We start from the raw sequence: 20,259 nt of genomic DNA, 5'->3' as shown, positions 1-20,259 counted from the left end.
GTATGTATAAGATACTTTGTAAAACATGAAATGTTCTTGAAAGTTAAGTAAGCTATTATCATCTGTAATTTATCATTATCAAATTTATCATTTGTGCCCTTCTTCCCATTGGAAGGCACAATTATGCTATGAAATATTAAGATTAATTGCTTATTTCCACAGTAATGGATATCACTTTTTGTGATCCCTTTCTGGTAAATTAAACCTAATAATTTGATATAACTCAGATATTAAGTTTGTATCACTATAAAAGTCTTGAACACATATAATGGTACCCCACAACACAAGATTATTCCTGTCATAGACATTTATATCTTAAAATTTTACATAATATATGAGTGATTGCTCCGTTTCTAGAGTTCTCGATTGGTTACCAGAGTGTGGATTAACTGAGTACAGAATAACCCTTTGTTGTTTTTTTTTTATCAGTCCACAAATGTGCCATTTTCTCCCATTAAAAAATTAAGGTATGTTTTACATATAGTAAAATTCATTCTTTTTAGTGCATAGTTCTATGAGTTTTGACAAATTCTTATGGTCATATGAGCACCACCATAATCAAGATGTAGAACATTCCATCACCCCTACAGTTTCCCTGTGCCCCTTTGGAGGCATCGCTTCTACATACCCTCCCAGCCCCTGGCAACTACTGATCTGTTTTCTGTACCCATAATTTTGACTTTTCCAGAACACTGCATAAATTGAATCATACATCATGTAGTGCTTTGAGTTTGACAAATATGGCATTTTTGTTAATGTACCATTTTTAAACACCATCTTTTTTTTTTCTACTTGGGAACAAACGTGTTATTGCACTTATTTCTTTAAAAGTGATTTCCAAAGTTGCCTTTTTGGAGTGTGCTTTTCATTTAGAAGAAATACTAGTTGATGTTTTTTGGCTCATATTATCTATATTATCTATAGATAGGTTGACAGTGCCTAAATATTCCTGAGCCTTTACCTATACATACCCATTAAAATACTCCTCTCTGTGTGTTCCATATGCTGGGGAACAGTTGTTAAATTATCTTTCAGAATGTATGAAAACATGTTTGCTCCCAGCTTTTTAGTTCAGAGGTTTTGGATTTGTTATTTATTTATTTTTAATAACCCAAGGCCTGTGTTATAGAGCGTATTGTGTCGTTCCCCAAATTCATATGTTGAAATCCTAACCTCCAGTGTGACTGTATTAGGAGCTAGGGCCTTTAGGAAGTAAACCACAAGGGTTGGTCCCTAATCCAATAGGACTGGTGTATTCATAAGAAGAAGAGGGGACACAAGGGGAGCTCACTTACTCAGAGGAAAGGCCAGTGAGGTTACAGTGAGAAGGCAGCTCTCTGCACATCTAACTAACTCTGCTTGCACCCTGGTATCAGCCTTCCAGCCTCAAGTGTGTAGGAAATCAATTTCTGTTGTTTAAGCTACCTAGTCTATGGTATTTTGTTCTGGCAACCTAAGCAAACTAACACACCCTGAAGGTGAGAATCTATAGTGGCCCTGCGAATTTCCACCTAGCTGCAGAATTACACACAGTATTGCCATAATGTACTAAAATTTCTAGGAGACTCTTAAGTTTTGAACTATGAAGAGGACGATAGAAATTGATAGCATTAAACCTGGCATCATCCTACCTAGTCAGACTCAAAGTGGTGACTCAACATGGTGAAGGGATTAATAGATGATAAGAAAGCTGATATTCCTACAACGTGAGAACTATAGGACGCTTCAGAGGAAAAAAAAATTGACTTGAAATCTCCCATCCACTAGTATGCATCGGTCAACTTTAAGCAAGAAGATGGGAAGTAGACAATTGCTGATTTTGGTTCTGATGTTCAACAAAGTAATGAATTTCTAGACTCTTTCCATCTCTCTGCTCTGCTCTACTTAGCTGTTGCTCTTTTACTCGCATGCTTTGTTGTCTTGTGGTAGCAAGATGGCTGCTGTAGCCTCAGGCATCGTGTCCTTTTTCAAGGTATGATGGAAGGGGAAAGGCATTGCTAGAAAGGTTTCCTCTCATCTCTGCCCTTTTAATAGGTACGAGAAGCAGAAACAAATGGCTTTCAGCAGACTTTCTCGAATATTTCATTGACTATAACTCAATCAGAGGGTTACTGCTAGCTGTAAGGAAAGGAGACAGGTTGAGTATCTATCAAAGGGAACAGAATTCTCCTTTGCTTCTTGACGTTCTTCCCTTTGTGGCACACATAGGAAATGTAACATTTTTTATACATCCTGGGAGTGAAGCGAATGCTCTTGCTGCTCCAAGCCCTGCCCATCTGCCCTGAGTGTTAGGGGGAGGTCAATATCTTGGCTATCTATGGTGCATTTAAGGCTCACATTAGTTGGAAATGACTAGTGGACTAGCCATGAGTCATATCCTAGTTGGACATATTGTTGCCCCAAAGAAAGAAGTGTTACATGATTTCATTAGCATATGAGAAGATGGGAATGGCTATTAGATAGGCATCTCATAGAATCTGACCCAGTAGTTGTTTGCTTCAAAAAATTATGTTTGATCTTGGAATATGCTATATTTGGATTTGAATACATGTGAATCTGTTACTCTCAGAAGTCACTGTTTCTCCCCCACCCCCCCTTTTAATAGTGAGCTTATTATATACTGTGAAAGAAGCTTGGAGCTGGAAAGTTGACTTCCTTTTCCAGGCGTATTTTCAGCCTCACTGCAGTCTGACTTCTGCATACATTGGTTATCCCAGTAGTTGGTAAAAGGAAAGTGGGGGACAGGAAAGGGCCCATCACCTAAGTGAATCAGGTTTATATGTGAGAGACCAGAGCTGCATAGTCAGCTTGTGAGGAAGGATCCTAGGAACCAGGCTCCAAGCACATCGGTTGTAGTTGTCTTCTAATGTGTCACACTGTTGAGGGTGCACATCAGTAGGTCTCCAGTCTCCAGTATAATCAGTCAGGATGCTCCTCTCCATAGCAGAGAGTGGAGAGCAGGTAGGAGCTGCGTCAGCAGTGAGTTCCAGGCGGTTGCCAAGGCTTTGCTCTGCAAAACACGGTTGAAGAGCTTATGGAATGAAGGTGTGAAACTTTAACTCTTCTATGCTCCAAAATACATAGATGGAGTGCCTAAGGTAGAAACGGGAGAGTAGTTCATATATTAGGTATTTGGTGATAGTCTTAAAAACAATATTTCCTCTAGAATAGTCCTTAGCCTGGAGGCTTGGGATCCTAGTCAGTTCTGAAAATTTATATTCAAAATGTATTCTATAATTGTATATGGATTTTTCTAGAGAGAAAGGCCATAGCTTTCATCTAATTTTCAAAGATTAAGAACAGAGAATATGCCGAATGCTTAAATAACACAGACTTGGAGCAGTTTTTCAGGTCTCATTAGAGTTATTTTAAGAGAATTGTGGCTTCTAATTGTTCTATAACCTGATAATCTGTTTAAACACAAATTTGTCTTTGATGTACAAGGTTTTACAATATGTGCAGTATGTAGCATAAATGGCTTTATGGAAAAGGTATGCTTTTCTCCAAAATATTCCTCAAGCCTGAGTCCACAAAATTTAGTTTTTTTTCTTGAGGAAGATAAAATCGATTGTAGGGGATTACCAAAATTATGCAGTGTTTTTGTAAGCGGTATTGCTACCTCCAAGATTACTTAAAATTAAGGGTAAATTACTTACAGTTGTCAAATGCTTAATTATTTATTAGTCTTTGCAGAATTTGAATATCCATGGTATTTAGATATTTACCAAGTTAGGTTTTTAATCATAGCAAAATAATGATAGATGATAGACAGATAGGTAGGTAGATATAGGTACATAAAGAAAGAATGAGCTTTCTCTATTGTAAAACAATTGTCAGTTCTTCATTGCCTTCAAAGTTATTTCTGTCCTTTAGATGTGTGTGTTTAAATAATTTTTCCCTTGTGGATGAGGCTGACAGCATTTTCTAAATTGATTTTCTATCTGTAATATTCCAACCATATTTCAAACCTCATTAAAGCCCTTTTCATCATTTCTCTGACTCCATTAGTTATGGCAGCATCTCAAAATTTAGTTTTCTCAGTAAATTTCATTATTGTGGTTACCAAATCATTATAAAATGATCAGAGGAGTAGGAGGGAGAGAAGAGGAATTGACATATGAGGACACAGTGAAAGATGAGGACTCTTTGGCCTGTAAAGTAGAAATCTATCAAGTCATGAATGCCATAGGAACATGGACCAAGATGGTAGAACTGGAAATAGAAAGAGGAAGGGGCATGCTTAGAACTCTTGAAAACTAAGAAGTAGAGGTACTTAACAGAGGCAGAAATGTCATCTTAAAGAGTTTTTGGTGAATTTATTTCAGAAACAGTGAGAAACTAAATTATAGCAAATCTGGCTGTAAACACTGAACAGATCTTGAATAATTGTATTATTATGCCACGCATGGCTCTTATTTTTTGTCATGTTCTGAGACATCCTTTAGAAACAGAATTTTGCACTGTTTGGGCAAGGTGGGGCCTGATCTAGAAAGATAATACCTATGCTTTTTTCATGTGAAGTTGGGAAAGAAGACTAGTAATAACCCAAATTACATATCAGTAAAGACTACATCTTCAGTTTATTCTTACAGTGAATTCATCCTTTATAAAGGAAGTGCTTTCATATCTGAAGTTCACTGTAAGTAAGAAACAAAATATAGACAAGGATGTTTTTTATCTTTATTCAGTTTTTTTTTTTAATTTTTTTTTCAACGTTTTTTTTTTTTATTTATTTTTGGGACAGAGAGAGACAGAGCATGAACGGGGGAGGGGCAGAGAGAGAGGGAGACACAGAATCGGAAACAGGCTCCAGGCTCTGAGCCATCAGCCCAGAGCCTGACGCGGGGCTCGAACTCACAGACCACGAGATCGTGACCTGGCTGAAGTCGGACGCTTAACCGACTGCACCACCCAGGCGCCCCTTTATTCAGTTTTTAAAGTTTATTATTGTCAGTTTATTTATTATATTTTATTTATTTATCATTTATTGTGAGAGAGAATGCACGCATGCAAACGGGGGAGGGGCAGAGACGGGGAGAGAGAGAATCCCAAGCATGCTCCATGGTGTCAGCACAGAGCCCCACATGGGGCCTGAACTCACAAACCATGAGATTCTCATTCACAGAGGAACAACTGTGGGTGAGCAATAAAATTATGAAAAGATATGTAACTATATTGTTGATCATATCTGTGCAAATAAAACTAAACATTTTCCATCTCTGAAATTAGTAAAGTTTAACAAGATTGACTTACTGGTGAGAATGGAAAGACTTTGCAATGTACACTGTTGATAGGTCTATAAATAGATATGAGCTTTGTAGATGGTAGTCTCACGATATGGATCTAAACTGGAAATGCTGAGAACAATAACTATAATAATAGCATCTGTTGGGGCACGTGGGTGGCTAAGTTGGTTGAGTGTATGACTCTTGATTTTAGCTCAGATTGTGATCTTGCAATTCGTGGGTTTGGGTCCCACGTTGGGCTCTGTACTGACAGTGTGGAGCCTGCTTGGGATTCTCTCTCTCCTTTCTCTGCCCTACCCCCAGTCACACTCGGGCACGCACACACATACTCTCTCTCTCTCAAAATAAATAAATGAACTTAAAAAAAAAAGATAATAGCATCTGTCAAAGCAACCATGGATTTGGTGCTGTGCTAAACACTTAGCATGTATTGTGTTTTTTATTTTCAATAAGTATTATTACTCTTGAATTATATGAGGAAACCAGAACTAAAAAGAGTTTGATTTTTTCCCCCAGGATGATAGCAGCTATTCAGTGATGAAGTCAAGATATAAACTTGCACATTTCTAACTCCAGATTCCACAGCAATAAGTACTGTGTTGCTCAGCCTGTTCTTGGTGGGTCAGTTCCCCTTCTAGGAATTTGTGTGAAAAACACAGTTATCAAATGCCTGAGTTGCACACGTAAGAATGTCTTGCAAATGGCAAGATTTCATTCTTTTTTGTGTCTGAGTAATGTTTCTTTGTGTGTGTGTGTGTGTGTGTGTGTGTGTGTGTGTATATATATATATATATATATATATATATACATATACATATACCACCTCTTCTTTATCCATTCATCAGTCTATGGGCACTTGGGCTGTTTCCATAATTTGGCTATTGTAGATAATGTTGCTATAAACATCGGGTGCATATATCCCTTTGAATTAGTATTTTTATATTCTTTGGATAGATACCTAGTAATGCAATTGCTGGATCATAGGATAGTTCTATTTTCAACTTTTTGAGGAACCTCCATACTCTTTTCTAGTGTGGCTGCACCAGTTTGCATTCCCACCAGCAGTGCAGGAGGGTTCCCCATTCTTCACATCTTCCCCAAGTTTCTTGTGTTGTTGATTTTAGTCATTCTGACAGGTGTGAAATGATATCTCATTGTAGTTTTGATTTGCATTTTCCTTGATAATAAGTGATGTTGAGTATCTTTTCATAAGTCTGTTAGCCATCTATATGTTTTCTTTGAGAAATGTCTATTCATGTCTTCTGTGCATCTTGCAATTAGATTGTTTTTTGGGTGTTCAGTTTGATATGTTCTTTATAGATTTTGGATACTACCCCTTTTAGTTTTGTTGATTGTTTCCTTTGCTGTGCAGAAGGTTTTTATTCTGATGTAGTCCCAAGAGTTTATTTTTGCTTTTGTTGCCCTTGTCTCAGGAGACATATCTAGAAAGAAATTGCTATGGCCAAGGTCAAAGAGGTTATTGCCTGTGTTCTCTTCTAGGATTCTTATGGTTTCAGCTTTCACAGTTAGGTCTCTGATCCATTTTGAATTTTTTTGGTGTGTGTGTATGGTGTAAGAAAGTGGTCTAGTTTCATTCTTTTGTATGGTGCTGTCCAGTTTTCCCAATACCATTTGTTGAAGAAAACATTCTTTTTTCCATCGCATTCTTTCCTGCTTTGTTGAAGATTAATTGAACATATAGTTGTGGGTTCGTTTCTGGGTTTTCTTTCTGTTCTGTTGATCTATTTTTGTGCCAGTATCAAAGTGTCTTGATCACTACAGCTTTGTAATATAACTTGAAGTCCGTAATTGTGATGCCTCTAGCTTTGCTTTTCTTTTTCAAGGTTGCTTTGGCTATTCGGGGTCTTTTTGGGTTCCATACAAGTTTTAGGATTATTTGTTCTAGCTCTGTGAAAAATGCTGTTTGTATTTTGATAGGGATTGCATTAAATGTGTATATTGCTTTGGCTAGTATAGACATTTTAAAAATATTTGTTCTTCTAATCCATGAGCATGGCATGTCTTTCTATTTCTTTGTGTCATATTCAGTGTTTTACAGTTTTAGGAGTACAGGTCTTTTACCTCTTTGGTTAGGTTTATTCCTATGTATCATATTGTTTTTGGTGCAGTTGTAAGTGGGATTGATACCTGAATTTGCCTTTCTGCTGCTTCATTATTGGTATAAGAATGTAACAGATTTCTGTAAGTTATTTTGTATCCTGTGACTTTAGTGAATTTGTGTATTAGTTCTAGCAGTTTTTTGTGGAGTCTTTCGAGTTTTCTATAATAGTATTATCTTATCTGCAAATAGTGAAAATTTTATTTCTTTGTCAACATGGATGCCTTTTATTTATTTTTTGTTGTTTGCTTGCTGTGGTTAGGACTTCCAGTACTATATTAAATAAAAGTGGTGAGACTGGACATCCTGTCTTACTTCTGACCATAGAGGAAAAGCTCTCAGTTTCTCCCCATTGAGAATGATATTAGCTCTGAGTTTTAAAACAGCTGTCCCAATCTTCACTCCTTATAGCACTGTCCCTCCTCAATTTACTCTAATCAAGACTCCCTGGCACTCTGCGAAGGACTTAACTCAGTTTTTATCAAGGTTACCAGTTACCTCCATCTAGCCAAAGCCAGTGATGGTTTCTCTGTTCTGGTCTTACTCAAAGACACATAAGAATGTTCTATACCTTCAGAGTATACCCTCTTTGAAACATGTTTTGCTCTTCATTTCCATGATATCTCCCTCTCCTAGGATTTCCATCTACTTTACTGACCATTCCTTCTCAGTTTCCTGTGTTGGTTCTTTGCTCTGCTTTAAATTCTCACTATTAGAAGGTCTCAGTGCTTGGTGATGGGTCCTGGTCTTTTTTCTGTCTACAGTAACTCAGGAAAGTTCAGCCAATTCCATGGTTTTATGTAACATCAAAATGCACTGCTACCAAATTGATATCTTCGGGTCTAACTTTTCCCCTAAATGCCAGACTCATATGAAAAGGCCTGTTTGATGTCTAATCTTGGACATTTATTAGATTTACCACGTGCAAAATATTCTTGATTCTTGATCTCCTTCCCCGTCCTTAGGTTGCTTCTCCTTCAGCCTTTCTCATTTCAATAAATGGCTCTACTCATTAAATGAATTTAAGAGTGTTCCTGGAATTCTCTCCACTGTCTCTTCCCCCCAACCCATATCTAACTTATCAGTAAATCCTATTGGATCTACCCCAAAATATATCTCGAGCTCATCAACTTCTTTTCATCTTCACTGTTACTACCCAAATACCAGATACCATCAACTCTTGCCCTGTAATTATTCCCTAATCAGTCTCACCTGCTTCTACTCTGATCTCTCTAAAATTCTGACTTCACATAACGGCTAAAGTAATCTTTTTAGCATATAAACCTCATTTTATGTCACCATACTCTCTCCCAACTCTTCCCTAGTTTTTTTTTTTTATTATTTTTTTTAATGTTTATTTATTTTGAGAGAGAGAGAGAGCAAGCAGGGGAGGGGCAGAGAGAGGGAGACAGAGAATCCCAAGCCGGCTACACACTGTCAGTGCAGAGCCCGATGTGGGGCTTGAACTCATGAACCATGAGATCATGATCTGAATCGAAACCAGGAGTCAGACACTTAACCGATTGAGCTACACAGGTGCCCCAACTCTTCCCTAGTTTTAAAACCTCTGGTGTCTCCTGGGGCACCTGGGTGGCTCAGTCGGTTAAGCATCAGACTTCAGCTCAGGTCGTGATCTCCTGGTTTTGAGTTCAAGCCCCATGTCAGGCTCTGTGCTGACAGCTCAGAGCCTGGAATCTGCTTCAGATTCTGTGTCTCCCTCTCTCTCTGCCCCTCCCCTGCTCGTGCTGTCTCTCTCTCTCTCTCTCTCTCTCTCTCTCTCACAAAAATAAATAAATATTTAAAACCTCTGGTGTCTTCTGTTGCCCATCAGAGAGAATTTATAGACTCCTTATCCCAACCAGTAAGGTCTTAGTAGCTACCCTTGCCTTCCTCCTTGGCCCCACCTAATACATACCACATACTTAGCACACTCCAGCAACACAGAGTCTCTCCTCAAACACACCAAGCCATTCCCCCCAGCTCAGGGCCTTTGCACTAGCCATCCCTCTTTCTAGAACATTCTTTCTTTTGGTCTTCACTGGATTGGCTCTTTCTTGTCCCTCAGGTGTCAGCTGAAAAGGCATCTCCCCGGTGGCCTTTCATAAGTACCTCCCCAGTACTTTCTAACACATCAACTTTTTTTATTTCTTCAAAGCCATTATCATTATCAGAAGTCATCTTGTTAATTTGTCTGTTGTGTGTCAATTGCACTGGAGTGTAAGCTCTAAGAGAGGAGAGACCTTGCCTGTCTTTTTCATTCTAATGTCCCTGATATCTATATTGTGTCTGGCACCTAGCCTGTGCCAGTTTAAATAGCTATAGAATAAATAAACCATTTTCCAGGCAGGACTCAGGATAGAACAAAAAGCCTGGGGATTTGTGAGTCTTATAAGTTAGCAGTGTATGATACATATTTGCATGCAAGGTTTTGCTTTTCCCAGCCTGGCTGTTTTTTCTCTGTCTTTTCTCTTTCTTCAGGATGGACTTGTCTGTGTTCCCATCTGTAAACAGCCTTTACAAAGCCATATTTCATCCTTCTTGTCTTTTGACATCACCCAGAGATTCTTTCCTGAAAAAGAGTAATTCTAGCACACTGTGGTCCATAAAGCTGTTTCTTATTATATCAAATTAAAGGGCTTCCTGATCACTGGTCCAAGGCTTGTCTACTTTTCTTATAACAAATGTTCCACTATTGTTACAGTGTAATTTTGTATAGATTCTCCTTTGGAGTTTCTGGTTTTCTTGATCTTAATTTGTCTTCTTTGACTTCTTTTGTGATAAAAAAACCTTTTTGGTACTTCTTCTCTTACTATACTTTAAACAGAAAGAAATCAAATATGTAAGTTATAAATGGATGCCACACATTCATTGTGCATGTGTGTGTGTGTGTGTGTGTGTGTGTGTGTGTAAGTATATATAACTATTACCTTTGTTCCTTGAAAGGAAGGTATATGGAAAATGACCTCCAAAGGCCAAAGGAGCCATAAGACCAAAGAAAAAGGCCAACAAGTCCAGCTTGATGAGAAATGGTTTATTAAGGGGATTTATGGATAGCAACCTGTCTTGGGTGGGCACAAAAGGAGTAGGTCTTCACATCCCCACCTCCCTTAAGACCTGTTTTATAGCCCTAGAGGCTGGGAATACATGCTGAGGGACCACTCCAGAGAAGAATCTTTAAGAATAGGTGTATGTCATAGTCATATCTCCAGGGCAGATCAATGACTTTATGCCCCAAGGGTATGGTATAAGCAAAAGGAAAGAAGTAGGGGGAGGGCAGGGAGAGGCTGTGCTCAAGAAGATTTCAGGTCACAGAACAGTCATGGTGGCAGATTTGTCCAATGTGGCATTAGTCTAGTTGGACAACCTTTTTTCACGTGGCTCTTCCTTATATCCTAATTGCTGTTTCATTGTCAAAATATATATCAAATTAAATACAAGGATGCTGACTTATATAAAGAGATTTGTCTATTTTTTTTCCAGTACAGAATAGAATTTTTTTTTTAATTGAAGGTCTAGCAGAAGAGGTACTCATTTGTAGGTATTTGCTCATGTACGCACATACTCACATACTTCCAGAAATCTCAAGGTGCTCCTAGGAGTTATTGTGTTCTGCTATATGATGTTGCAGAAAATACCAATACTTTATCAATAACACTGTGAACACTTATGACATTATATGCATCTGCACTGCCTGAAGAGCTAACTGTGCTTCAACTCTGGTCCCCAGAGTCTCTGCCCAGAAGGAACTTCTTTAGTTATTGCTTTATCCAGGTTTTCTTCCATCTTTAGTTTCCACTTTTATTTTGTATTGTTAAATTATACTCCAGAGAATTCTTAAAGGTGTTTCTACTGCTCTCCTGTTTTGATGCTACCCCAGATCTACTTACCCTACAAGGACTACATCCTTCCATGCCCTGCTGAGATCTTTTATTCGCTCTCAAACCCACGGACTTCTGTTTTAACACCACTTTAGCATGAGTGGACGCGCCATACTGAAGGACTTTTGCTGAATGATCTCATTTTTGTGACTTAATGAGAAGCTCTATTAAGCGGGGTGTGAGGGAGCAATCAAGCTGTCCAATAGCTAAATTTCCTCGGCTGTTGTGCTGTGCAGATTCTTTAGTACTAAAGGTTGGAACATAGTCATGGTGTTTTCCAGCTAAAGGTTGTAATCCTAGAGCAAAGACAGAAAGTTACCTGTGATCAATTTTATATATTTTCAGGGTTGTATTTCAAAAGGAGATCTATCTTACACTGAAATTCCTAGATGGCTTCAGTGTTGCTTTGTAGTTGTTGACTTGGAAGCAATTCCCAGTTGTCTAAAAACTTTTCTGACATTATTTTAGCTGACAAATAGTATACAAGTGGCCCTGTTTTTAAATGAATATTATTTAATCCACATTAAACCATCTTTTAGTTCTTACACAAGTCTAAAATTTATTAAAGTCAAAAGTAATGTTTAGGGAGGGTAAAATCATAAATATGATTCATAAATACTTAAAAAATCAACAATAGAGCTCCTGGTTGAATAGAAATCTCACTTAGAATTGTAGTTTATCTTTGAAAGAAAAACTTCTGGGATTAAGGGTAAACCAGTTTTAGAAAAGAAATCAAATATTATGGAATTTGAAAATCTAATTTGGCAGATATTAGATTAATGGCCTGTAAAACCTTAGAGTCTGAATTCAGTTTACAGAGTGTTTGACTTAATTCTCTTATTTCTTTTTCTCATTTTTCCTTTGTTATTTATGTTTAAATCTTAGTGACTTTTCCTTGTATGGGTTTAAACATTTTGTACTGAATTCTAAAGAAACAGGTCCCTACCTGCCTTTTTCTCAGTGAACTTTTGAGGAAGCTGTGGTCAGGAATTTTTGTGTGTGTGAAATTACTCTTTTTATAAATATATAACCCCACAGTTTCACCAATGTACATGTTTTTTGCTTGCAAATAAGTAGGGATTTAAAAATTTGGCGTATAAAAAGCAAGGTTGATAAAGGCCTTTTCATATATTTGTATCCCTAATATGTTTTTATTTTTTAAAAATATGCTGCAGCTGATTGAACTAAATTTGATTTTGACTTGTGCCACACAACTATAATTCCTTTAAAAACATGTCAATATGCAATATATTAAGATGATGTCAGCAAAAATTCCTTCTTTATTTAGAGTAATGTAATCTGAAACTATCAACCTTTTCTACTTTCATGAGCTTTTGACTTTCAAAACATAATGCATGAAATAATGTATTTTATTTTTGGTAAAATGTCCACCATTGGAGGGAAAATTTTTATTTAAATATGCTCGTTCCATTGATATGGGTGTTTCTATCAGTATCTTTGTTTCTTTGAATATTCTAAACCCTTTGAGTTACTTTGGCTTAATTAGTTATCGCCTCATTTAAAAGTTAATATCATGATTTCTCTTTGTGGTCAAGAAATTAGACTAATAAGGGTGATTAAGGTGGGGAACAAAATATCAAATGATATCAGAGTTTAGTTACCTTATCGGTTCTCTTCAGATATACAGGATTATGCAACATGTTGGCTAGTAGCTCTGGGCCAGAGAGAAGGAATAATTAATATTGGAAGTATGTAGAGAGAAAAACTCTGTAGGTTGACCTATAATGCAAACAATCCATGATGTGTAGCAAAAAGAAGAATGATCAGTGTCTTGAATTCAAGGGCCAAAGTGGCTTACTTTTATAAGGATATCTTATTGATTTTTATGAATGTTAAGTTCTGTAAAGTCTAAATTGAGCAAAGAAAAATGAATGACATATTTAATTATCTACAAGTATAGGGTTGGGGGGACTTCAGTGGATAGAAAGTACATTGAAATATTAAACAACCAAAGTAGAAATCCTCTTTTAGTAAGATATTCATGCTGTGCAATACACATACACTAGTTATTTCTGGTTTTTCACTTAAGTTATTACATGTTAGCACTAAAGAGCATGTCTGATGTTAATATTGTTGGGATCAAATATATATTAGCACCTGACACCAGATCACTCACAGACAGCCATATTCATTTATTTGTGAATTGTTCTATCTATTATGCACATGCATTATGATAAGTGCTGTGACAGGACAGGAGGGTGCAAAATTGAATCACATGAAAAACCTACCCTGAATGAGCTTCTACTTTAAAAAGAGAGATATGAACACATAAATATATGAAATATAAGGTAGTAGAAACTGTGCTTTAAATACAAGGTAGTAGAAATTGTGTGCTTTAACAAGCATGCATGTGAGGAACAGGTGACATGGTAACAAGGAGTGAGAGCTCAGTGATTTAGGGAGGGGGGGAGATAAAATTGATCAGGTAAGACTCTATAGAAGAAGTAGACTGTTGATCAGAGACCAATATTCCCTTTAAACATTTCTGATAGCTGAACAAAGTTCATGTACATCTAATAAGGCATGGCTTTTGAAAAATATAGATTATTCATTTTGTAGTCATGTGAATAAGAGTATGGAGGAATGTGATCCTATGGGTAAGAAAAGGGACTTGGAAGGATGATGTCTTTGAATCTTCTCCAGGTCCTCCACATTTTCATTTGTCCATTTGTTCATAGGTATTGTATTTGTACATGGTGGGCTCTGTAGGCTGTCTAAATACGTATATTGCTAAAGGTAAAGTTACACACTTTTGTCTTGGTGTACTCATCAGTGCTTATCTAGTATAATTGGTCTTTATAGTTTATAATTTAAAGAATAATATTTGTGCTCATTGAAAAAAAATTTTATGGTAAGCTGCCTCATATTTAGCCATGTCAATACTCATTAACTACTTTGTTATAGAAAGGTAGAAAAGAAGAATATAAAACAGGACCTGTTTATTTTGTTAATCAGTTGCAGCACTGGTAAATGAAAAAGTTAATGAGGTAGAATGTTGAAATAAATACTTAAATCAGGTTTTTATTCATGATGTAACCATGGATTTTGAAAATTTGAAATCTAGGGCTGACCTTGATCAGTCCCCAGAGTCGGTGGAATTGGTTGTACATATTAGGTTCAAGAAAACTTGCAATCATTCTGATGAGATTTCCCAATATATGGAATAATACTGTTCAGATGCAAGGATTAGCTGCATTCCTTGAGATAGATCGATGAGTGTTTGAAACAATTTTACCTTTTTTTTTTTTTTTTAGTTTATTTTGAGAGAGAAAGAGCATGTGTGCAAGTGGGACGGGGGCAGAGAGAGAGAGAGAGAGAGAGAGAGAGAGAGAAAGGGAGAGAGAGAATTCCAAGTAGGCACTGAGTTGATAGCATGGATCTCATTCTCACAAACCCATGAGATTATGACCTGAGCGGAAATCAAGAGTCAAGGCACTTAACTGACTGAGCCACCCAGGTGCCCCAAAACAATTTTACTTTAATTATCCATCATTTTTCATTGTGATTTTAAATGTGTTTATGCTTTGGAGTTGAGAGCTATCAAGCATACTCTGAAATCTATAAAGAACTGCATTTTCAAAAAGTGCTCTGAGTAATTGGTCTTATGGGTAGGCTCCAGTATAGAGTTAGATGTGCACACAGCGTTGCCTTTCCCTAAAAACACACTGCATGCATTTCCCATTCAGATGATATTTACTACGACTTCATTGGACTGCATCTAGTTCTGAATAATTTACGCTTATCTCAGCTTTACCTATCCTTGAATTGGATAGGTAATGACTTACGGTGAGCGTTTTTAATTAGCCTTTCTTTTATTTGTGTTAGAAATGACTCTGTGTCATGCACTTACTCATTCAACAGGATCAGATGTTTGTTGACCTCTGTGTTCCCAGCACCAGCACAATATCTTAGTGAACGAGGTGGATACACTTTCAACATTTATAAAGGTTATGTTCTAATGTGGGAAGCAAACATTAAGCAACTAATTATATGATGTTACCTAAGAGTATGTATGTGAAGAGAGAATGTATCAGAGGGACCATCTCAGTGAATTCCTCTTCCACCTTTTTAAAGTTGTGTGATCTTCCATATATTCATCTTCCTAGGACCCATCTTCACATATGTAAATAGGGATAGTAATACTAACTTCATGGGGTTTTGTGAAAATAAATGAAAAAAAATGCATGTAAAAAGTTGGGTGCAATGCCTATTACACAGGAACATTTAGTAATTATTACCTATTAGTCTTCGGAGGGGTAGGGGAAGCCTTCTCTGAGCATTTGGCTTTTAAGCTGAGATCTGAACAATGGTAGGAATTTGCTAAATGGAGAACATTACATAAGAGAAAACACCATGTTCAAAGGCCCTGAGGCAGGATTGCCCATGATGTTTTCAAAGAACTGAAAGGAAGCCATTGTGCCTGGAGCTCAGAAAATGAAGTGGAAAATGGCTTGATATGAGGCTGAGGTAGGCTGGGGTAGCTAGATCACACAGGGCCTCCTGGGCCTTGTTAAAGAGGATTTAGGGTTTTATTCTAAGGGCAATAGGAAGAATTTCCACAGGGAAATGACATGATTAGATTTGAGTTTTAGAAAGATTGTTCTGGCCTTAGTATTGAGAGCAGTTCAAAATCTTTTATCAAGAATTAAGGGTCTGGCTAGTCTCTAAAGGGACCTTTTGGGGAATAATATTGGTGGGTATTTTTGCTAGTGTCATCTTCTTAGGTGTTGGTCTCAGAACAGCAGTCAGTGATGTAATTGACATTGTCAATTTCTAGTTTTTAGGTAAATCTGGGGATCATAGATATGTGAGTGTATATGTGTATGTACATATATACAAAAATATAAAAACACAGTGTGTGTATGTGTATACACATATATATATACACAAATATGTCAGTATAAATATACACACGTATGTATATGTACACACACACACATTCTGTCACCCAATAAGAGAGAGTCCAACTTATTTTCTGAATATGATCATTCAGTCTCAATGTTTTTTTGAATTATGGCATAAATGTTTAAGAGATGAGGGAGAGAAAATATATTTACCAATCCCTTTAATCTGTAAGGTATAATGACACATCAGGATGATTACTCTTCATGTGCGATTGGGAATTATTGTGTTATACATAACAACTTTATAATATACATCCCAAAATTTCAGTTGCAGAGATACAGGCGAATGCTGTGTTCTCCTCTGTGTCGTGATGAATGCAGCAGTTGTGCATATATACAAGAATAGATCATACTGAGCATCCCCTGAGCTCTGTTTGCAGACAAGTCGTATCTCCACCATGACAAAATTCCCACAAGATTTTGAATTATTAATGTTTTGGAATCTGCGGGATTCAGCAGATATGTTCAGTGTTATTGATGGCAGCAAACTTTATCTCTTTTATTTCTGAGACACATAATGAAATGGGGAGTCCCTCAAATAACCACAGTTAGTGTTTAGGTTAATTTTGTAGGGGCCATTGGGCTTTTGCCTTAATGTGTATAAATACGTTTTTTCTCTCTCACAGCAGATTGCACGGTAGATAGAAGGAGAGTGAATTGGCACTAATTTATAAACCCTTCCAGCCTTCTCACTGCTGTACACCCTGTGAGGGCAAGATGCTATAATTACACTTACTTCACATAATGAGAGCTTTTAATGACAATTACTGATGAGAGTTAGGGATGTTTGGGGACCTGACAGAAGATGCATTGACTCTTAGAAAAGACGACTTCATGTGCCTTTTGTGTGGCTCAGTCCCTAACAACTGACCAGCTACTCAGTGGAACACAGCTCCATAGCCCTAAATATTTGAGTGGACTACGAACCGAGGGCGTAAGGTATACTTTATTTCTCAACTCAGAATAGGTCAAAGAGTTCAAGAATTCTGTTTGCTTTTAGCAGTGTTTTTACTTTACGCTTTTTTTCCCCCCCTTGGTCACACAGACACAGGCCATTTTTTTTTTTGGTAGCAAGAATAACCCATAGTCCAGACTGTTCTTCTTGGAGACATTGATTTGCACAGTCACAAATGGGTACCTAACATTATTTTCCTCTTCACACATTTGCCATGTTCAAGTTTGATGGGCCAACACTTAAAAGCTCTGGTATACTTTACATTAATATGTATATGACAATTGTAATAAAGATAAAAAATAGAGATAATTACTTATTCTAAGGGCTTGAGTTTATATGGTCTACATGTCCTTTTATGAGTAAAGCAGAAATTTTCCTTATGAGTGAAGATGACATGTTTTGTTACATTTTTATAAACAATTAGACATTTCAATCATACAACACGTCAACATTTAACTAGCAGGATGATAGCACCCCTTTTCAGCTTCAGGGTCTCTCTCCTTAAAGAAAATGGGTCAAGATTTGTTAATTTGTTTCTTTTTCCTTTTCAAGTTGCTCTGAGCATTAGTTTCTCCCAAAGCTCCTCTTGCTTTTATATTCTGTATATTTACAACCATTTACTTTCAATTTGTGCATTTTGAATTTTCTGTATTTATGTCTGCTAACTCTAAAGTTATAATTAAAAGCAAAAAGTACTTGAAATGCAGGCACATTTAAACCCAGTAAATTTAAATAACTTACAAGTAATCTGATAAAGTAGAAGGGAAAATGGTTCATGTTTTCATGACTTCTGCTGCTGAGAACCTTCCCAGATCTAGGATTCTAATTTAAATAACTATCTTTCACGTACTCTGTATCCTTTTCCCACAACTTCCCGAGGCCTAGCAAACTTGAAGTCCTTAGTAATTATTAGCATTAGCAATACTATCAGTAATTGGAATCATAAAACTCTATGATTGCTTTTTGTCAGTTTCAGTAAGGTTTTTTGTGAGCAGGTATGCTTATAACCCAAAAACCTTTTTTTTAGCCATGTATTCATTTACTCATTCAATAAACACACATGTCTGTTGATTGATTTTTCTGGATAAGGTATGTGAGTAAAAATATTCCTTCAAATAGCAGAATCTAGGATGTCTTCAACAAATTTTACCGTTAAAAGACTAAAGCTCAAACACTCAAACTTTAATGGTGTCATATACTATTACACTTTTCATTATCATAATCCCTAAAAAAATATGATTTGAGACCCCATAGGCTGCATTTATTAACATTTATTGAGCATTTGTTAAGCTAGGTAACTGCTGAGTGCTTTTATCTCCGTTATATCACAAATCCTAGCAGTTGCCCGTGGAGAATTGGTCATCTACATTTTATAGCTAAGGACTCTGAGGCTCATAGAGGCTGGGTAAGTGATGTGCTCAGTGTCTCATAGCCAGGAGGTCAGCCTATCAGGCCTCCTAATTCCAAATTTGGAGTTCATATCTATGTATCTATGTAACAGTCATATTATATTCTTTTCTTCCAATGTTATATTAGAAGCTGATCCTCTGACTTTGGCCGTGGAGACACTGAAGCTGGACCAAAGAGACTGAAGTTCTCTCTGGGAGTGTTGGTCTACTATGTTTCTTGATACTGCTTACTGTTTTTAAATGAGTTAATAGATTTCATTAAGAGTATGTGTTTAAAACTAAACACAGTGGTGTTTGGGAGAATGTATAATTCAGGGAAACAAAATTTGATGAAAATTGCTTATGCACTTTTTTTTTCTTTTTTTGTTTAAAGATCAAAGCCTATCAGTTACTTTGGAGTCAGACTTTAAGACAACTGAAATTATAGCCCAGTTATTTTAGGTCTCACAGCTCTGTTCAGACAGAAAGGTTGTATTTCAGCCAGTGAGTCTCAGACCTGTGAGAGCTGGGAGCCAGATCCCCTGTTTGATAACAAAGGGCCCTGACACTGGACTCTTGATGTGAGCTTTTTCCAAGGTAACATAAAATGTTTAATAGAGAACTCACAGATACCCATCTGATGGATTTTGGTGGAATTGCCAGTTACAAACACAATTATAAAAGTTAAAGTCACCTAGCTCCTCACCAGAACCCCCCCAAAGAAAAAGCCCCTTAATTCTCCATGTTTTAAGCACATACCTCTCTTAAGTATTGCTGCTGTTCATGATAAATCAAGAAGTTAAAAGCTAAATCAACCTATTATAGAGTTCCAAAGATTATTGTGACTTTTTGTGTATAACAGAAAATACCAGCTTTTCTTTAATTATCTGGTATCAAGTATGAATTATTTATCTGTTTTGGTTGGTTTTTTTTGTTTGTTTGTTTTTGTTTTTGGCTAAATAGTATTACTCATTGAATTCATATATCTCTAAGTAGGCATCTGCTTACACCTAATTTTAAACAAGTCATTTCACAAACATTTATTGAACACCTACTACAGGTCAAGTGAGCAATACAAACAATAAAAAGATAAGGATGACAAAAATCATAGACCAATACCCCACCTGCACAGACATGTTACTTGATCTCTCTCTACTTCCATTTCCTCTTGTAATTTGGTAATAATGTCTACCTCACAAGACTGTTATGAGGATTAAATGACACAGTGAATGGCATATATGAAGTGCCTGGACTTGAAAAAAATTAAAGAGCTATTGTTTTATAATCCATATTTTCACTGCTAGAGTTAAGTAACTTATAGAAAATCACAATGAATTGTTGAAAGGGTTGGAAATAGAATCTTAATTTCCCTCTGATTTTCTCACAAACATAAATTTATTCAGTGATTTTGCTGTTTGGTTTTGCAGTTGTTTATTGAGTATCTCCTATTTGTAAGTTGCTCTGCTAAGATCTGTGGAAAATGTAAGTTACTATTGGACACACTTCCTGTCCTTACATGCTTGTGACTATTAGGGATGTGAGACATATGCACAAATAACTGTGGTGCCAAGAAGAAAGAAATAAGTGATATAAAACTGGCACAGGCAACAGAAGGAAAATTAAAAAGGGAAGGGTTGGGGCGCCTGGGTGGCTCAGTCAGTTAAGCATCCGACTTCGGCTCAGGTCATGATCTCACGGTCCATGAGTTCGAGCCCCGCGTCGGGCTCTGTGCTGACAGCTCAGAGCTC

At 36.9% G+C, this 20,259-nt stretch overlaps 1 protein-coding gene across 2 annotated transcripts in view; it reads left to right on the top strand.

Moving 5' to 3' along the window:
* SLC10A7 (solute carrier family 10 member 7) overlaps positions 1-20,259 on the top strand; it is a 254,752-nt gene that overhangs the window by 109,389 nt on the left and 125,104 nt on the right. Inside the window, exon 6 of one of the 2 annotated variants that reach the window (XM_047091252.1) lies at positions 18,660-18,747. The exons of the other annotated variant lie outside the window; for it this stretch is intronic. Coding sequence (XP_046947208.1) covers positions 18,660-18,674 — 15 coding nt within the window. The 3' untranslated portion in view covers positions 18,675-18,747. Of the gene's footprint in view, positions 1-18,659; positions 18,748-20,259 lie in introns of those variants that run through there. 2 annotated transcript variants of the gene reach the window in all.

This window comes from Lynx rufus, unplaced genomic scaffold (genome assembly GCF_022079265.1).
Source record: "Lynx rufus isolate CCGP_SWC_20201006 ecotype Redwood Valley unplaced genomic scaffold, mLynRuf1.p SCAF_3, whole genome shotgun sequence".
NCBI lineage: Eukaryota > Metazoa > Chordata > Mammalia > Carnivora > Felidae > Lynx > Lynx rufus.
This window is presented reverse-complemented; position numbering and strand designations above follow the sequence as displayed.